Source organism: Echinops telfairi, unplaced genomic scaffold, assembly GCF_000313985.2.
Source record: "Echinops telfairi isolate 266 unplaced genomic scaffold, ASM31398v2 ScPeMD7_60;HRSCAF=208, whole genome shotgun sequence".
Taxonomy (NCBI): domain Eukaryota; kingdom Metazoa; phylum Chordata; class Mammalia; order Afrosoricida; family Tenrecidae; genus Echinops; species Echinops telfairi.
In genome coordinates, this window is record NW_022103958.1 from 4349705 (window position 1) to 4365719 (window position 16015).

The 16015-nt window shown below is 54.4% G+C and overlaps 1 protein-coding gene across 1 annotated transcript in view; it reads left to right on the plus strand.

The window, feature by feature from the left end:
* LRP4 (LDL receptor related protein 4) overlaps window positions 1-16015 on the plus strand; it is a 51627-nt gene that overhangs the window by 6574 nt on the left and 29038 nt on the right. The window contains exons 8-20 of the mRNA XM_013006073.2: window positions 834-959; window positions 1418-1543; window positions 1722-1856; window positions 2254-2379; window positions 2669-2899; window positions 4543-4699; window positions 6483-6700; window positions 6810-6986; window positions 9104-9226; window positions 11265-11473; window positions 11650-11731; window positions 13140-13245; window positions 14585-14786. Of these exons, the coding sequence (XP_012861527.1) occupies window positions 834-959; window positions 1418-1543; window positions 1722-1856; window positions 2254-2379; window positions 2669-2899; window positions 4543-4699; window positions 6483-6700; window positions 6810-6986; window positions 9104-9226; window positions 11265-11473; window positions 11650-11731; window positions 13140-13245; window positions 14585-14786 (2018 nt within the window). The remainder of the gene's footprint in view (window positions 1-833; window positions 960-1417; window positions 1544-1721; window positions 1857-2253; window positions 2380-2668; window positions 2900-4542; window positions 4700-6482; window positions 6701-6809; window positions 6987-9103; window positions 9227-11264; window positions 11474-11649; window positions 11732-13139; window positions 13246-14584; window positions 14787-16015) is intronic.

Sequence of the window (16015 nt, forward strand, 5' to 3'; positions counted from 1 at the left end):
GGGGGGGGGCGTGGGAGGCCAAACCAGTCACCTCCATGTTGATTCCCACTTGAGGCACCCCATGAGGGTCAGAGTGGAACTGGGATCCATCCACAGGCTTTCCAGTGGCTGTAGTCTTTCGGAAGTTGGTTGGCAGCCCTGTAGCCCATGGCACCTCTGAGTGGATAAGACCCACCGGTCTTTGGTCAGTGGCCACGCAACGTAACTGTTGGCGCGACCCAGAAGTTCCAAAAGGGCCTTGTGGGACAAACAAAACAAGCTCATCGCCATCGAGTCCAGTTTGACTCATAGGGACACTTAGGACGGAGTCAGAGGAGAACTGCCCCTTGGGCTCCCGAGGCTGGTCGATCTTTAGGGGAGCAGAGAGCCTCATCTTTCTCCTGCAGAGCATCTGGTGACCTGGTGGTCAGCAGCCCAGCACGGGACCCCCCCTAACTAAGCCACTGGGGTTCCACATCATGGGGAAAAAACCCCAAAAAACCAAGCTCGCTGAGTTGACTTGCGTCGATGCTGCCTCGTGGCGACCCCATAGAATAGGCTAGAACCGCCCCTGGGAGTTCACGAGACTGTCACTCTCCCCGGGTAGAGAAAGCCCTGGCTTTGTCTTGAGGATTGGCCTGTGGTTTTGAACTGCTGACCTTGTGGGTCGCACGGTCCAACGCATAATCACAATGGCACTGGGGCCCCTAGGTCTTGAGGAAGGGGCTCCTGGTTCTGACTCACACAAAGGGGTTGGCAGGGAGGGTGGTGGGCCTGGGGCCCAGCTGTGACTCTCAGGGTGGGGTTTCGGGCAGAGGTGGGGCAGCCCTTCACCGGGCTCTTGCTTTGCCCAGCCACCTCCGTGTGTACGGCCGAACAGTTCCGCTGCCGGTCAGGCCGCTGCGTCCGCCTGTCATGGCGCTGTGACGGCGAGGACGACTGTGCTGACGGCAGTGACGAGGAGAACTGTGAGGACCCAGGTGGGGTGTCCTGCAGCTCCCTGTGCTGCCCCTTGCGGTTGGGTGGCTGTTGCTCATCTAGCTGCTCAGAGGCGATGCCCCATTCCACATGGTCCTTGTTCCCCAGCTTTCCCGCCCTTCCTAAGGACCAGGGTCAAGCCCAAGTGCCCCTGTTGACCTGCAGCCTTAGGGCCTAGAGATCCGTGGCTGCCAGTTCCGTGTCACCTCACCCCCACCTCCGCAGCTCCCCCAAGTGTCAGGCATGGAGCTGCCCTTTCTCCATCACCCCCTCCTCATGTCCTGGGGGGCAAACAAAGGGAGACAGTCAGCTGGTCCCACCTGAGTGGTTTCCAGCCTCGCACCCTGACCCTCCCACCTGGAGTGGCCTCTGTCTCCAGCCCGGCCTAGGAAGTGACCGGCCTGCTCCTGTCCTGTGCAGCCCAGCTGGGAGTGACCCTCCCTCCCTCCCTCCTTTCTAGGAAGCCCGCAGTGTGCCTCGGACCAGTTCCTGTGTTGGAACAGCCGCTGCATTGGGCAGAGGAAGCTGTGCAACGGGGTCAATGACTGTGGCGATAACAGTGACGAAAGCCCACAGCAGAACTGCCGTGAGTGTCCTCGGGGGCGCTCGGGCAGCCGCACCCCCACCCAGAGCGCTCAAAAGGGATCCTCCCCTCGCATCCCAGCCACCCCGGGAGCCGCTCTTTGTGGTCCAGGTGGAAGGCCACGTTGGCTGTCTGGAGGAGGACTCTGGGCTCACTCCCATCTCTGGCTTGCTTGGCACAGGGCCCCGGACGGGCGAGGAAAGCTGCAATGTGAACAACGGTGGCTGCACCCAGAAGTGCCAGATGGTGCGGGGGGCCGTGCAGTGTACCTGCCACACAGGCTACCGGCTAGCCGATGATGGGCACACGTGCCAGGGTGAGCTGGGGCCTGGGTGGAACCAGAGCCAGGAAGCTGGGCAGGGAGCAGACAGGCAGCTGGGTTGGTTGTGGGTCGGGCCCACAGACAGATGTGACCTCCCATATTGTCACACGGTAACCCTAAGAGGTAAGGACGCTCTCTTACGTCTGACAGTCGGGATACTCGAAGCACAGAGAGGTTAAGTAACTTACAGAAGGCCACACAGCTGGCGGAGAGCAGAGTTGGGGTTCCACCAAAGCCTTCAGCACTTGTTACCCTAACCTTCCTGCGAGGCCTGGAAAGCAGAGAGATCTGTGGGCAGGAGGGCAGCCAGTCAGCCTGGGAGGTGAGGGTGTGTGTGTGTGGAGTGGGAGGGTGGCAGAAGAGGAGGTCTGACTCTGCCCGGTCCTCTTAGATGTGAACGAGTGTGCAGAGGAGGGGTACTGCAGCCAGGGCTGCACCAACAGTGAGGGGGCTTTCCAGTGCTGGTGTGAACCAGGCTACGAGCTCCGGCCTGACCGGCGCAGCTGCAAGGCTCTGGGTAAGGCGGGGTGCTGGTGTCGGACTGCGGGGTGGAGGGCTGGGTCCGGGAGCTCTGGACCTCAGGGATTCCTGAGCACTATGTCCGTCTCAGTGAAAGAGCAGCGGGTTGCATTCTGGGACCCGAGAGACCCTGGGGAAGGGGCAGTATAGTCCTGAGTCCGCCACTCCACTGGCTGTGTGCTTGGGGGCAAGCCCTAGGGGCCACAGGAGCTGGGGGTGCGTGCTGATGGGCACCAGGGGAAGCTCTGGAGCCCAGTGGGGCCACATTTGTGTGCTGTGTGTCCTAGGGCCGGAGCCTGTGCTACTGTTCGCCAATCGCATCGACATCCGGCAGGTGCTACCGCACCGCTCCGAGTACACGCTCCTGCTCAACAACCTGGAGAACGCCATCGCCCTGGACTTCCATCACCGGCGTGAGCTGGTCTTCTGGTCCGACGTCACCCTGGACCGGATCCTCCGGGCAAACCTCAATGGCAGCAACGTGGAGGAGGTGGTATCTACTGGACTAGAGAGCCCAGGTAGGGGCCGGGTCCCCTGGGTCAGCGGTAACGGGAACTGGCTAGTGGTCTTCAAACCTGGGGGGTGGGGGGCAGCAGGGTTTGTGCCGTCATTGCTTCCAGTGAAATCTCGGGGGGAATGTCGGCATTTGCTGGACTCCCTTGATTTCATAGGTTTGGCTTGATCACACGAGCTCCCTGGTTGAGCCTTGCCAACAACGCGAGATAGTGTCGATGTGTGTGGTCACTTGGAGTCAGGTTTTTGGTTTTTTTTAATCATTTTATTAGGGACTCATACAACTCTTCTTTTTTTTTTTTTTAATCATTTTATTAGGGGCTCATACAACTCTTATCACAATCCATACACACATCAATTGTGTAAAGCGCATTTGTACATTCATTGCCCTCATCATTCTCAAAATATTTCCTCTCCACTTAAACCCCCGGCATTAGGGCCTCATTTTTCCTCCCTCCCTGATCCCCCCTCCCTCATGAGCCCTTGATAATTTATAAATTATTATTTTGTTATATCTTGCCCTGTCCGATGTCTCCCTTCACCCACTTTTCGGTTGTCCGTCCCCCAGGGAGGAGGTCACATATAGTTCCTTGTAATCGGTTCCCTCTTTCCTACCCACTCTGCCTCTACCCTCCCAGTATCGCCACTCACACCACTGGTCCTGAAGGGATTATCCGCCCTGGATTCCCTGCATTTCCAGTTCCTATCTGTACCAGTGTACATCCTCTGGTCTAGCCAGACTTGCAAGGTAGAATTTGTATCATGATAGTGGGAGTGGGGAGGAAACATTTAGGAACTAGAGGAAAGTTGTATTTTTCTTCGTTGCTACGTTGCTACATCGCACCTGGACTCAGGTCTTTATGGATGAGCGTGACAGTTTTCCATCAGCCCTCCCGTTTGGTCCAGCTCATTTCTGGAGTTTGCTTGGATCGTTCAGGATCGAAGCTGTTCTTCTTGGTCAAGATGTTCGCTGTGGTGGTCCAGTTGGCGTCCTGGGGTGGGCAGAGGAGAAGTGCCCCATTGTGTTTTCAGAGCGGTGACCTTTGGAAGCCCTTTACCAGGCCTTTCTTTGGGTTTGAACTCTGGGGCTTGCAGGCAAGCTCTTCACCATGCAGCCCCTTCCCCATCCCTAACCCCCAGTGCTGCCACACGTATTCATATGGTGATAGATTTAAACAAACAAGCAAACACCACCAGCAGCCAGCACTTTGCACAGTCTCGAGCCATCCTTCTCATAAGCAGGCAAAGTCGAGTCGCATTTGGAACGGGGTGCATTTGAATCTCCAGCTTCCGGAACTTCTCCTGGGCCTCTGCAGAGCCCTGGGGCATAATTGATAAGCCCCACACACACCAGGCATTGAAGGTCCCTGTGGGTCAGTCTGAAAAGCAGGGGTGTGGTCGCTACAAGGAGGGACCGGTTGAACTTGGCTAGTTCTCTGACTCCCCTAGACTCTCCTCTTCATGGGGACCCCACTCTGGAGTTCACAGAGTTGCTGTGGAAATAAATGAGTTAGGGCGTGGAACATGGTTAGATCCGTGCCCAGCCCATTCCATGGAAAGACTCCATCTGAGAGTTTGCTCTTGGTGTCAGGGCACTGAGGAGCCTGCACGGCATCCCTGACACCTCTCTGTGGCCTCTTTCCACCAGGGGGCCTGGCCGTGGACTGGGTTCATGACAAACTCTACTGGACCGACTCGGGGACCTCCAGGATTGAGGTGGCCAACCTGGATGGAACGCACCGGAAGGTGCTGCTGTGGCAGAACTTGGAGAAGCCGAGGGCCATCGCCTTGCACCCCATGGAGGGGTGAGTGACACCTCTGTCTCCCGAACCTCTCCTGCAGTCTCAGGAACAGGCTTGACTGGGAAATCTCTCACGGTGTGGGGTCAAGGTCATGGTCTCTGCGCCTTGGCACACCTGGCTCTGCATTAACTGGCACGGTGGCCTTGGGCTGGTTCACCGTCTCTCGGCCTCCCTTTACTTCATTGAGGTTGGTGATAAGAATCCTACCTCCCTCATCGCTGCGCGAAGATGAAAAGAGAGGAGGCCTTTGAAAGGGCACCTACTTCACTTTAGATAAATTATAGGCATCTAGCTATCTTTATTCTTAGCTGCGAGGGTTGAGCTCATTCATAAAAATTAATAGTCACTTTTATAATTAGAGGAAACAAGTCCCCGGAAATGGAAGTTCTTAACCTCTGACTTTTAAAGATCCAGTGCTGTCAACTGAGAGCATGGCAGTGTCTGTTCTGAGACCCCGGCAGTCTTGGGTCAGCTGTAGCACCACAGAGTGGTTGGGTGAGTAGGTGTGTGTGTGTGTGAGAGAGAGAGAGAGAGAGAGAAATAGGGCATGGAAAGAGACATAACAAAGAAGAAAAGTCCTGTCCTAACTCATATGACACTGGGTTGCCCCTTCCCCAAGGGTGGGGCCGTTTGTCCACAGCCATCCCCAGGGCGGGTGTCCCAGAGTACCCGCCGTCATTCACCTGGTGCCAACTCACAGCGACCCTGTCCTCCTTGGAGCAGAGCCGAGTTCATAGGGCTTTCAGCAGCTCTTCTGGAAAGCTTCCGGAGGCATCGAACCTCCGCCCCCTCCCTTCGCAGCTCAGTGATGGACTGTGAGGCCCAGCCAGGGACTTTGCCCACAGCAAGTACATTGAACCTTGATGGTTCTGTTTGGCTAAGTGTTGGACTGCTCACCCCAAGGTCAGTGGTTCAAACCCACTCGCTGCTCTGAAGGCGAAGCCTGTCTGCTCCCGTCAAGCTTTACAAAGCCGTGGAAGCCCTATACAGGGTCACCGTGAGTCCAAATGGACTCGATGATAGTAGGTGGCGTGCATTTAACAAAAAGGTTGTTAAGTGAATAAACACCCTGTTCAGAGATGGCTCAGCAAGCCCTGTTAGCGTAGCCGTGCCCTCCTGCTGCCTCTGGACAAAGCGCCCTACCTCCTAGAATGAGGAGGAGCCCTGGTGGCGTGGTGGATGGTACACTGGACTGCTCACCTCAAGGTCAGCAGTTCCAAACCACCAGCCACTCCAAGGGAAAAAGATGGGGCTTTCTACTCCCATAAAAAGTGACAATCTTAAAACCCCCAAGGGGCAGTTCTACCCTGTCCTATAGGGTTGTTGTAAGTGGACGTCCGCTCGATGGCAGTGAGATTGTTTGGTTTGTTTTGGGTTTTTTTTTCATTTTTTAAAAGATGGCTCAATTCAAATGTTTTTTGTTTTTGTTTTTTTAAAAAGCGCTCTGTGGACTGGTCAGAAAGTTGCCCTGTTGGCACAGTGGTTTGAGTGGTTGACTGCAAACCCAAAGGACAATATTTTGAGGTTCCCCCCCAAGCCCCTCCATAGGAGAAAGGTGAAGCAGTCTCTTTGCTTCTGTAAAGGTTTGCAACCTTGGAAACCCCAGGGGTCCATTCTATTCTGTCTTCGGAGGGGCACTGGGAGTCAGCGTCCACTCAGTGGCAGTGGGGTTGATTGGCTGTGGAGGCTGGTGGGATTAAACTGAGAACCGCCAATTGCTAACCCAGCTGCCTGCCTGCCCTCTGCCGCCTGCCAGCCTCTCAGTTTTCCCTTTCTCTCCGGCCAGGACCATCTACTGGACCGACTGGGGCAACACCCCTCGCATCGAGGCATCCAGCATGGACGGTTCCGGGCGCCGCATCATTGCCGACACCCACCTCTTCTGGCCCAACGGCCTCACCATCGACTATGCCGGGCACCGCATGTACTGGGTGGATGCCAAACACCATGTCATCGAGAGGGCCAACCTGGACGGGAGTCACCGAAAGGCTGTCATTAGCCAAGGTGAGGCCCTGCAGCTGCCCCTCTCTCTCATCCCGTCTCTGCCCCCAGGAGCCTTGCCCGAGAGGGGGCAGGCCATGTCTGGACTGAAGTCTTCCTGCCCTCCCACCAGGCCTCCCACATCCCTTTGCCATCACGGTGTTTGAAGACAGCCTCTACTGGACAGACTGGCATACCAAGAGCATCAACAGCGCCAACAAATTCACCGGCAAGAACCAGGAAATCATTCGTAATAAACTCCACTTCCCCATGGACATCCACACCCTGCACCCCCAGCGCCAGCCTCCAGGTAGGACACTGCCCACCCGGGGTGCCTGAGAGCCTTCCCTGCACCTGTCACAGTTGCCTTTGCTTAGAGCCAGAATGGTCAGGGTTGACTCTGCCGAGGATTCGTCCTCCCTCTGCTGGACATCCAGGGTAGTACAAAACTGAAATTCGTGAATTCAGACTTTGACTCTGCTGGGCTGCTGTCATTAGAGGTTCATGGGGTCAGTTCAGGTTCATCGAGACCCCATCGAGATGCCATTGTCATGCGAGAGTTCAGGGTGGCAGCCATTGTGTCCAGGGGTTGCCTTTTCTTTGGGTGGCCCCTCTACTTTACCAAGCATGCTTGACACTCTCCTCCAGGGACTGGTCCCTCTTGATCACGTGTCCAGAGTACATGAGACCGAGTCTCTCCATCTCTGCTGCCAAGGCATGTGCTTGCTGTGCTTCTCCAAAGACAGATGAGCGTGTTCTTCCGCCAGTCCATGGGTCCTAGTCCGTGTTCTCTGCCAGCACAGGGATTCAGAGACCCCAGTTCTTCTTTAGCCTTTCTTTGTCATTGTCCAGCGCACTGCCCCCCCCCCCACCCAATCCCCCATCCCCATGACATGCCTGAAAAGACCATGGCTTGTCAGGCACTTCTTAGCCCTCAAAGTGACATCTTCGATTTTTTTAAAATTTCAATACTGTATTTTACTTAAGAAAGGATATAGAAATTTTCATTTCCACATGAAATAAGTACGAAACTGAACAGGAAATCTACTCCCCCATCTTAAGTCTGCAAAATCCAGTGTGTGCTTTACGCTCAAAAGCACATCTCAGTTCAGATTAGCTGCATTTTAAGAGCCACCGTGGTGGGCACCTGAGGCTGGGGTCCTGTACCTATCAGGGCAGTCCCACAGGGAGTCTGGGTTTTGGTGTCTGGAGACTCCTTCCAAGCACAGTGTGAGGACCTAGGTCGGGCTGACACCCAAACTGCAAAGCTTGTCTAAGGAATCGTATTTTTTCCGGTTCTTGTTCACATCTGTGCTCTTCCAAGATTGGCTCTCTCTTAGTTCCGGGTTCATATTTTCAGCTGTTTGTTTGCTTGCTTGTTTGCTTGTTTTTAATCATCTCATTGGGGGCTCCGACAGCTCTTATCACCATCCAGGCATCCATCTATTGTGTTCAGCACTTTTGTACATGTGTTGCCATCATCATTTTCAAAACAGCTTTCATTTTTTTTAACATTAAAAAAAAAACCAAACACGTATGCAGCAGATTTGTCCAAGAGAGCGTATCCTTTGATTTCTCGCCTGCTGCTCCATGGTCATTGATTGTGGATCCAAGTAAGAGGAAACCCCTGACAGCTTCAGTCCTTTCTCCACTTAGTGTGATGTGGGTATTGGTCCACTTGGGAGCATCTTTGTTTTGTCTGTGTTGAGGCGTCATCCCTACTAAAAGCTGCAGGGACTTTGAGCCCTCTTCACTTGTCAGCTTCACCATTTCCAGCTAATTCACACACATACATGTTTACAGGGCTTCTTCTGAATGTCCGGTAATGACTGACCTGTCAACTGGAACCCAAAGGACCCAAATTCACTGCCGTCGAGTCAGCACCAACTCACAGTGACCCCGCAGGGCAGGGTAGAACAACCCCTGTGAGATGGTAACTCTTCACGGCCATAGAAAGCCCTGTCCTTCTCCTGCAGAGCGCCTGGTGGTTTTGAACTGCTGACCTCTCGGATCATAGCCCAACACGTAACCACAACACCACCAGGCCTCCTATATCAACTGGAACATATACAGACAGACAGACAGACAGAAAGTTTCTGTCTTCAGGGAACTTAGCCCGAACCAAGCCGGTTGCCATCTGGTTGATGGAACTCATAGTAACCCCATAGGCAGGAGAGGACCTGCCGCATTGAGTTTCCAAAGCTGTCATCGTGTTGGAAGCAGACTGCCACGTCTTTCTCCCACAGGCAGCCCGTAGCTTCAAACCTCTGACCCTTCTCTGCAGCAGTAGGCCGCTTTAACCACAGGGCCACCAGGGCTTCTTTTTAGGCCCCTCCCTCTGTAGTGAAACCCCAGCTCCCGAACCTTGGGACCGCCTCTGCAAACCTGCCTCTGACCTGGCCCTCTTGCTTTGGGCTCATTGAGCAGGGAAGAACCGATGTGGGGATGACAACGGAGGCTGCACTCACCTGTGTCTACCCAGAGGCCAGAACTACACCTGTGCCTGCCCCACCGGTTTCCGCAAGATGAGCAGCCACGCCTGTGCCCAGAGTAAGTGAGCCTGGGCCTCCAGCCTCGGTGCAGGGGCCTTGTGGGGGAGGGAAGGAAGAGCAAGGGGTGGGCGTTGGAGGGATTACATCGTGTGGGGAGGCACCAGGCTCCTGGAGAGGGAGATCGGCAGAAGCTGGGGACTCCTCTATCCAAGCGGAAGGCTCAGTGGTGGCACCACCCCTTGGAGTTTGTCAGTATCTCCTCTCACTCCAAAGACACACTCGGTGCCATCGAGGCGATGCCCAGGCATCGTGACTCTGGAGAAGGGTAGAACTGCCCCTCTGGGTTTCTACGAACCCTTTTACGGGAATCGAAAGCCTCCTCTTTCTCCCTTGGGGCAGCTGGTGATTCTGAACGGCTGACCTTGTGGGTTAGCACAGTGGAGTTGGCACAATAGCAGCCCAGTGTACCATCCACTCCACCTCCAGGGCTCCTTCTCATCTCAGGAGGCAGGGCAGCAGGAGGGTGCCAGGCCCTTCTAAAAAGCATGGGAGCTGAGGCTGGGGGCAGACCTTTCACCTCCCCTCAGGATCCCTCGCTTTCAGCCCCTCATCCAGGAGGGTCCTAGAGGCTGCCCCGTGCACATAGGGGGAGAAATGCGCTGCCCGCAAGTTGACTCTGACTCGTGCCCCCGTGTGGCAGAGCCGGCGGGCACCATAGGGGCTTCCTGGCTGAAATCTTGACAAAAGAGGATCCCCAGGCCTTTTTTCTTCTGAAGAGCCACTGGGTGGGTTTCAACCACCCACCTGGAGGTGAACAGCCAGTCACAAACTTGAGCCACCCCGGGGGGGGCACTTGTTGCTATTGGCTACATATCAAGTGGAAGACAATGGGATCCCCACCCTCCACCCCCGTCACGTGGGCCAGTGGCCTGGGCTCTCCCTGACCTGCTGCCTGGACCTCCTTGGGGGCCTACAAGGTCCTTGCCTTGCAAGGGTGGCTCCGTCTAGCTCAGAGTAACGGTTGACGGTTCCTAAGCATAGTTCAGAGAGAGGCCTGTGGTCGGACCCGTGAGGAGCTTGGGGTAACTGGTTGTCCTCACCTGCAGCGTGACCTGCTTACGCCTGGTTAGACTCTCATCCACTTGGATCTGGGTTCTTCCCGGAGAGTGAGGTGCAGGGAAGCATTCGGAGGAAACAGGCGCAGTGTTCTGTCACCACAGATTGAACCTTTTTCTCCTTTCCTGCCCCGAGTTTCCCCCTGGTGTTCTTTTGTGCCCAGCTCTTCCCATATGGCCTTGGTGCGGGCACAGGAAGGGGTTTTCCCAGCAACTTCCCTTTAAAGGTTTCCCAGCGCTTGGAAGAAGACAGCTGGTCAAGTGAGACAGAATAGTCTCGTGGGGACGTACTCAGACCAGGCTAGGGGCAGAGCCGGAGGAGAAGCCGGAAGGAACTCTAGGGGAAGTGGCCCCAGATACGGTTCTCAAGTCAGACAGGCTGAGTTCTGTGGTCATGTGATCCTGGGCAACGCACCTGGTCCTCGGGTACCCTCAGGATTGCGGGAGTCAGAAGTGTGATGTGCCGCAAAGGATGGGGGGGAGGTTAATGAGGACAGGCAGGAAAAACACCAAGCTTGGGGCCTGGTGTGGAGGAAGTGCTCGATTAATAGTCCTTGTTGCTTCCTGTACAGAGAGGTGTAGGAGGGAGGGGCCTCGATGGCGAGTGGAACAGCTGCACCTGAAAGCAGTCTGAGCAGTCAGAGGAGAGGGAGGTGGGCAGGGCAGTGGCCTACTGGAGGCGAGGAGGAAAATGAAGGAAGTCAGAGGAGAGAAACGTTGACGTGAGCGCTAATAGACGCTGAAACAGGTCCCCTTCTGGGCCCTGGATAGAGCCCCTTGCCGTTCGATCCCCAAGTCTGATTCTGCCAGGGTGGGTGGTCCAGTGCTCCCAGTGAGCCTGAGGTGTGAAGACTAGGGGGCAAAGGGCACCAGAACCCAGGAAGTGTGATTGAGCCAGATGTCACGCAGGTGAGCGTCTGTGTCTGTCACGGTTCCTGGATGGAGAGCATTAAAAGAAGACCCCTTTCGGCCTTTGATCAGGTCTTGACAAGTTCCTGCTTTTTGCCCGAAGGATGGACATCCGTCGGATCAGCTTCGACACCGAGGACCTGTCTGACGACGTCATCCCACTGGCTGACGTGCGCAGTGCTGTGGCCCTTGACTGGGACTCCCGGGATGACCACGTGTACTGGACAGATGTCAGCACTGACACCATCAGCAGGGCCAAGTGGGATGGAACGGGACAGGAGGTAGGGCCCAGTGTGGGCCCAGCCAGCCCCCTGGGGAGGGCAGACATCGCCGGGGGGCAATGTACTCTCTTCAGGGGGAGAGCTTCCTGTGCCTTCACACCTTGGGAAGTGGCTGGGTTGGGGCTCCAGAGCTGGGTCAGAGTCAAGTTGGTGACAGAGCTTTGCTTCCTTCCCAGGTGGTGGTGGACACCAGCTTGGACAGTCCCGCGGGCCTGGCCATCGATTGGGTCACCAATAAGCTGTACTGGACAGATGCAGGTATGTGCGGGCAGCCACGGCCACTGCCGTTCCTTGGTCCTGGGGCTCTGGGATTCTTTTGACTGAAAACCTTGGCCTCCGGGAGACTGGACTCAGAGTCCTTCTGTGGACTGCTTCTGTCACGGCCTGAAGTCCTTGGGGGGCCAGGGGTGGCGACCGCGGAGCTGAAGTCAGAAACTCGTACTTGATGGGTGTTTGCCCATCAAATGGCAGCTACGGAGCTGATGTGTGGGGACTTTTTTAAAAAAATCATTTTATTGAGGGCTCGTACAGCTCTTATCACAATCCATATATCCATCCGTCATGTCAATCACATTTTTTGTACATAGGTTGCCATCATCACTTTCAAAGCACTTTCTTTCTACTTGAGCCTTTGGTATCAGCTCCTCATTTTTCCCCCCTCCCTCCCCAGCCCTTCCTCTGCTTGGGGACACTTTGTGACATTTCACATGAGGAACCCTTATGAGGAAGCCCTGTGGTTTTCCCTCCATCACAATCTGCCTACAACAGCATCTTCCATCAGCTAGATGGGTGTGGGGGTGGTGCTGCTCCGAGCACAGTATCTCCTGGGAACGTGTCTGAACTACAGATTCTAGAGACCTCCTCAAGAACGACTGAATCAGAGCCCTTGGGAGTCCGGTTCAGGAATCTGTATCATAATGGGTTGATTCGGGTTGACTAGAGAAACAAATTCATAGACACACTCACATGTGTATAAGAGATTTAGATACAAGAGCAATCGAGTATTGAGAAACCTCCCAGCCCAGTCCAGATCAAGCCCATATGTTCGATACCTAGCTACAAATTCCTCTTCAGGCTCACGCAACACATGCAATGATGCTGAATGCAGGAAGATCACAGGCCAGTGGGTGGATAGTCTTGTGGATCCAGTGACAGTGGAAGCATCTCAGCGCCGGCATGGGTCTCCTTGTGGCTCCTCCAGGTCCAGGGCTCTCGCTGCCATCAGCATAGATTCATGTGTCTTGTCAGTAGAGAGTGTCTCCGGGAGTGAGCCAGTGTCCCGCCTCCAACAAGCTATTTATCTCCTTAGCGCCTCCAGATGAGGTTTACAAGCTGCGTACGACCTGATTGACAGGCTATACTCCACCCCTTCACTCTTCAGCCTTAAATTGACAAGAGATTATATAACTACCACATGTAACAAGCTCTTCTGAATCTTCTGTGTGTTACACGGGAGAGACAGTGTCTCAAGGGACTGGTCCCAGAAGCCTTGCTCTTCTAAGAAATGACACTCATCACTTCTCACAGTCACTTTACTTAGTCCCCGTTGCACCCCGGCCACAGCATAGCCCTTGGACATCTCTAGCACGCTGGGCCTGGAGGACAAGAGGGTGAATGGCCAAGCCCGGAGTGAGCATCTTGGCCCTCCTCTCCTCCTCCTTGGTAGGTACCGACCGCATTGAGGTGTCCAACACGGACGGCAGCATGAGGACGGTGCTCATCTGGGAGAACCTGGATCGCCCCCGGGACATTGTGGTGGAACCCATGGGCGGGTGAGTGCCTGCCCCTCAGACAAGCCCAAGCCTGAGTACGACTGAGCCTGGGTGTCAGGGAGACGGGGCCGACCTGGAAGGCACCCCGGGGAAGCAAGGGCAGCTGTAGCAACCCCAGAGAACGGAGGCCACGTTTCCTCTGGGGACAAAGAGACCTTTTCAAGTGGGTTTTTCTTTTTTTTTTTTGGCTTTGTGAAAAAACTCATCGTTTGGGGGAAAGAAAAAAAAACTTGGGGAAAGTGAGCCCCTCCCCTTTCTTCCTCTCACTGTGCAGTAAGAACCACTGTGAGCGCCCGAGGGACATCTGCCCAAGTTGCCCTTCGGTGGACATAGTGCACATGTTGGTCGTGGTTTTGATTTATAGCAAAGTGGCATCCTAGCTTGCCGTGTGTCTTTAGTTTTTGTGTGTCACCACACTCCTCTGATTTTTTAAAATCTGTTTTCTGATTTTGATCCACCTACCTCCAGGATGGCAGTTCCAGCCCGCCAGTCTCTCCGAGAGAGCGAGAAGAGACTGCCTGTTCCCGTAGTCTCAGAAACCCCACAAGGGACAGAGGGTCGCTCTGAGTCAGAATGGCTTTGATGGCAGTGATTTTTGGAGGGGAGGCGGGGGATGTAGGTTGTCCTTTTTACACAAGATAAAGCCGAGACGGCCTGTTCCTATAGTGGTTTATCACCTCAGAAATCCTAAGGGATGGTGCTCATCTGTCTGTAAGGGTTCCCATGAGGAGGCATCTATTCGATGGCAGGGGTATGGGGCCCTTTGTGAGAACCCTGGTGGCACCCTGGGTTAAGCATTGGTCTGCTACCCTTGAGGTTGTTGGTTCAAGCACATCAACCAACCACCAGGGAGAAAGACGCAGCTGTCTGCTCCGTCAAGGTTTACAGTCCCAGAAACCCCGGGCGCAGTTCTGCTCTGCTGGACAGGGTCAACGTTGGATCAGTGGCAGTGGGTTTGGGTGTGATTTTTTTTTCCTGGCCCCCTTTCAAAATTCTATGATCTGTTCCATGTATGTGCTGTCATGATTTAGTGCATCCAGGCAAGGAAACATTTCTTCTCCTCTGCCTTCATTTGTCTTCTTTCTTCATTCCCCCTGCTGGCCTTCCGTGCTGAGCACCCTGTCGTCAGTGGGCTCTGCCTTTCTCAGACCCTCGAGTGCCTGGTGATGGGGATAGGAGGTGTACGACCTTCTGAGAAAGCCCTGAGCCCAGGATGAGGATGGAAGCCGAAGCAGGAAGCTAGGGCACCATTGCAGACAGGAACCCGGAGACCCGGGGTACCGTGAGTCCCCACTGCGTGGTAACTGGAAGGTGTACAACCTCCCCTATCTATGCCTAGGTACATGTACTGGACGGACTGGGGGGCCAGTCCCAAGATTGAGCGCGCTGGCATGGATGCCTCTGGCCGCCAGGTCATCATCTCGTCTAACCTGACCTGGCCGAATGGCCTGGCCATTGACTACGGGTCCCAGCGGCTGTACTGGGCAGATGCTGGCATGAAGACAATTGAGTTTGCTGGGCTGGATGGCAGCAAGAGGAAGGTAAGCGTGGCACCCAAGCATCCTCCCATAGCCCTGACAGCCTCCAGGACAGGCGGCACTGGCTGGCTGGCTGGCAGCTGATGGAGACTAGGGGACGTGGAGGGATGGGACCAGCACGGGGCACATGCTCTTCCTCTCAGGCTATGGCTGTCTTCAGAGCTCAGTGGGCCCTGCTGGTGGATGAAGAAAGGAAACCGAGGATATCTGTCAGTTGTAGGCTGGGGCTGTAAACGTACCCACATCCCCCATCACCATCATCCGCTGACTACGGTCAACCACTTGCCATCAAGTCAGTCCCAGGTCTGAGGACCCTGTGTGTTCTAGAGTAGGACTGTGCTCTGTAGGGTTTCCAGTGGCCATGCGTTTCCAGAAGGAGGTCACCAGGGTTTTCTTTTGAGGCATCCCCGGATGGACGGGAACTTCCAACCTTTCAGTTAGCAGCCGGACACTTGAACCATTTGCTCAACCCAGGGACTCCGATAGCCAAGAACTATCATCATTTATACCAGTTGAGCCCCAACGAAGCCCACAATATGTCACCCCCGCCTCTTGGCTTCTGTTCCTGTTTGTTTTGTCAGAATTTCAAACTTAGAGAAAAGCTGAGAAATGGTCCAAAATCATAACGAACATTTGCTCTATTTGCTTTGTCATTCTTAATCTCTCTCTCTTACACACACTCTCTCTCTCTCCCCCTCTGTGTGTGTGTGTGTGTGTGTGTGTGTGTGTGTGTGTGTGTGTGTTCTTCTGAGCCATTTGAGATTAACTTGGAGATGTCTTGCCCCTTGACCTAAAAATACTCTAATGCATGTAATGTATCCGAAGAACAAGATACTATCTTACATAACCACAGTACAATGATCAAAATCAGGACAGTTACCACCGAGGCAATATTGCTCTCTAATCCACAGCCCATGTTCAGTTTCACCACTAATGGTTCCACTCTATCCTTAATAGCAAGGAGCTCTAGTGGGGTGAATGGCTGTGGTCAGCAGTTCAAACCTACCGGCAGTTCTTCAGGAGAAAGACGGCTTTCTGTTCCTGTAAACGGTTTCAGTCTTGGGAACTGTATTAGTCTAGGTACTTTGGAGAAACAAATCCACACCAATTCACGTATAAGAGAGAGTTTTATGCAAAGAAAATGTGCATCACGAAAACACCTCAACCCAATGCTGCCCAAGCCCTCAAGTCCAACATTAACCCATTAACCCAACACCAGTCCACAAAGTCCT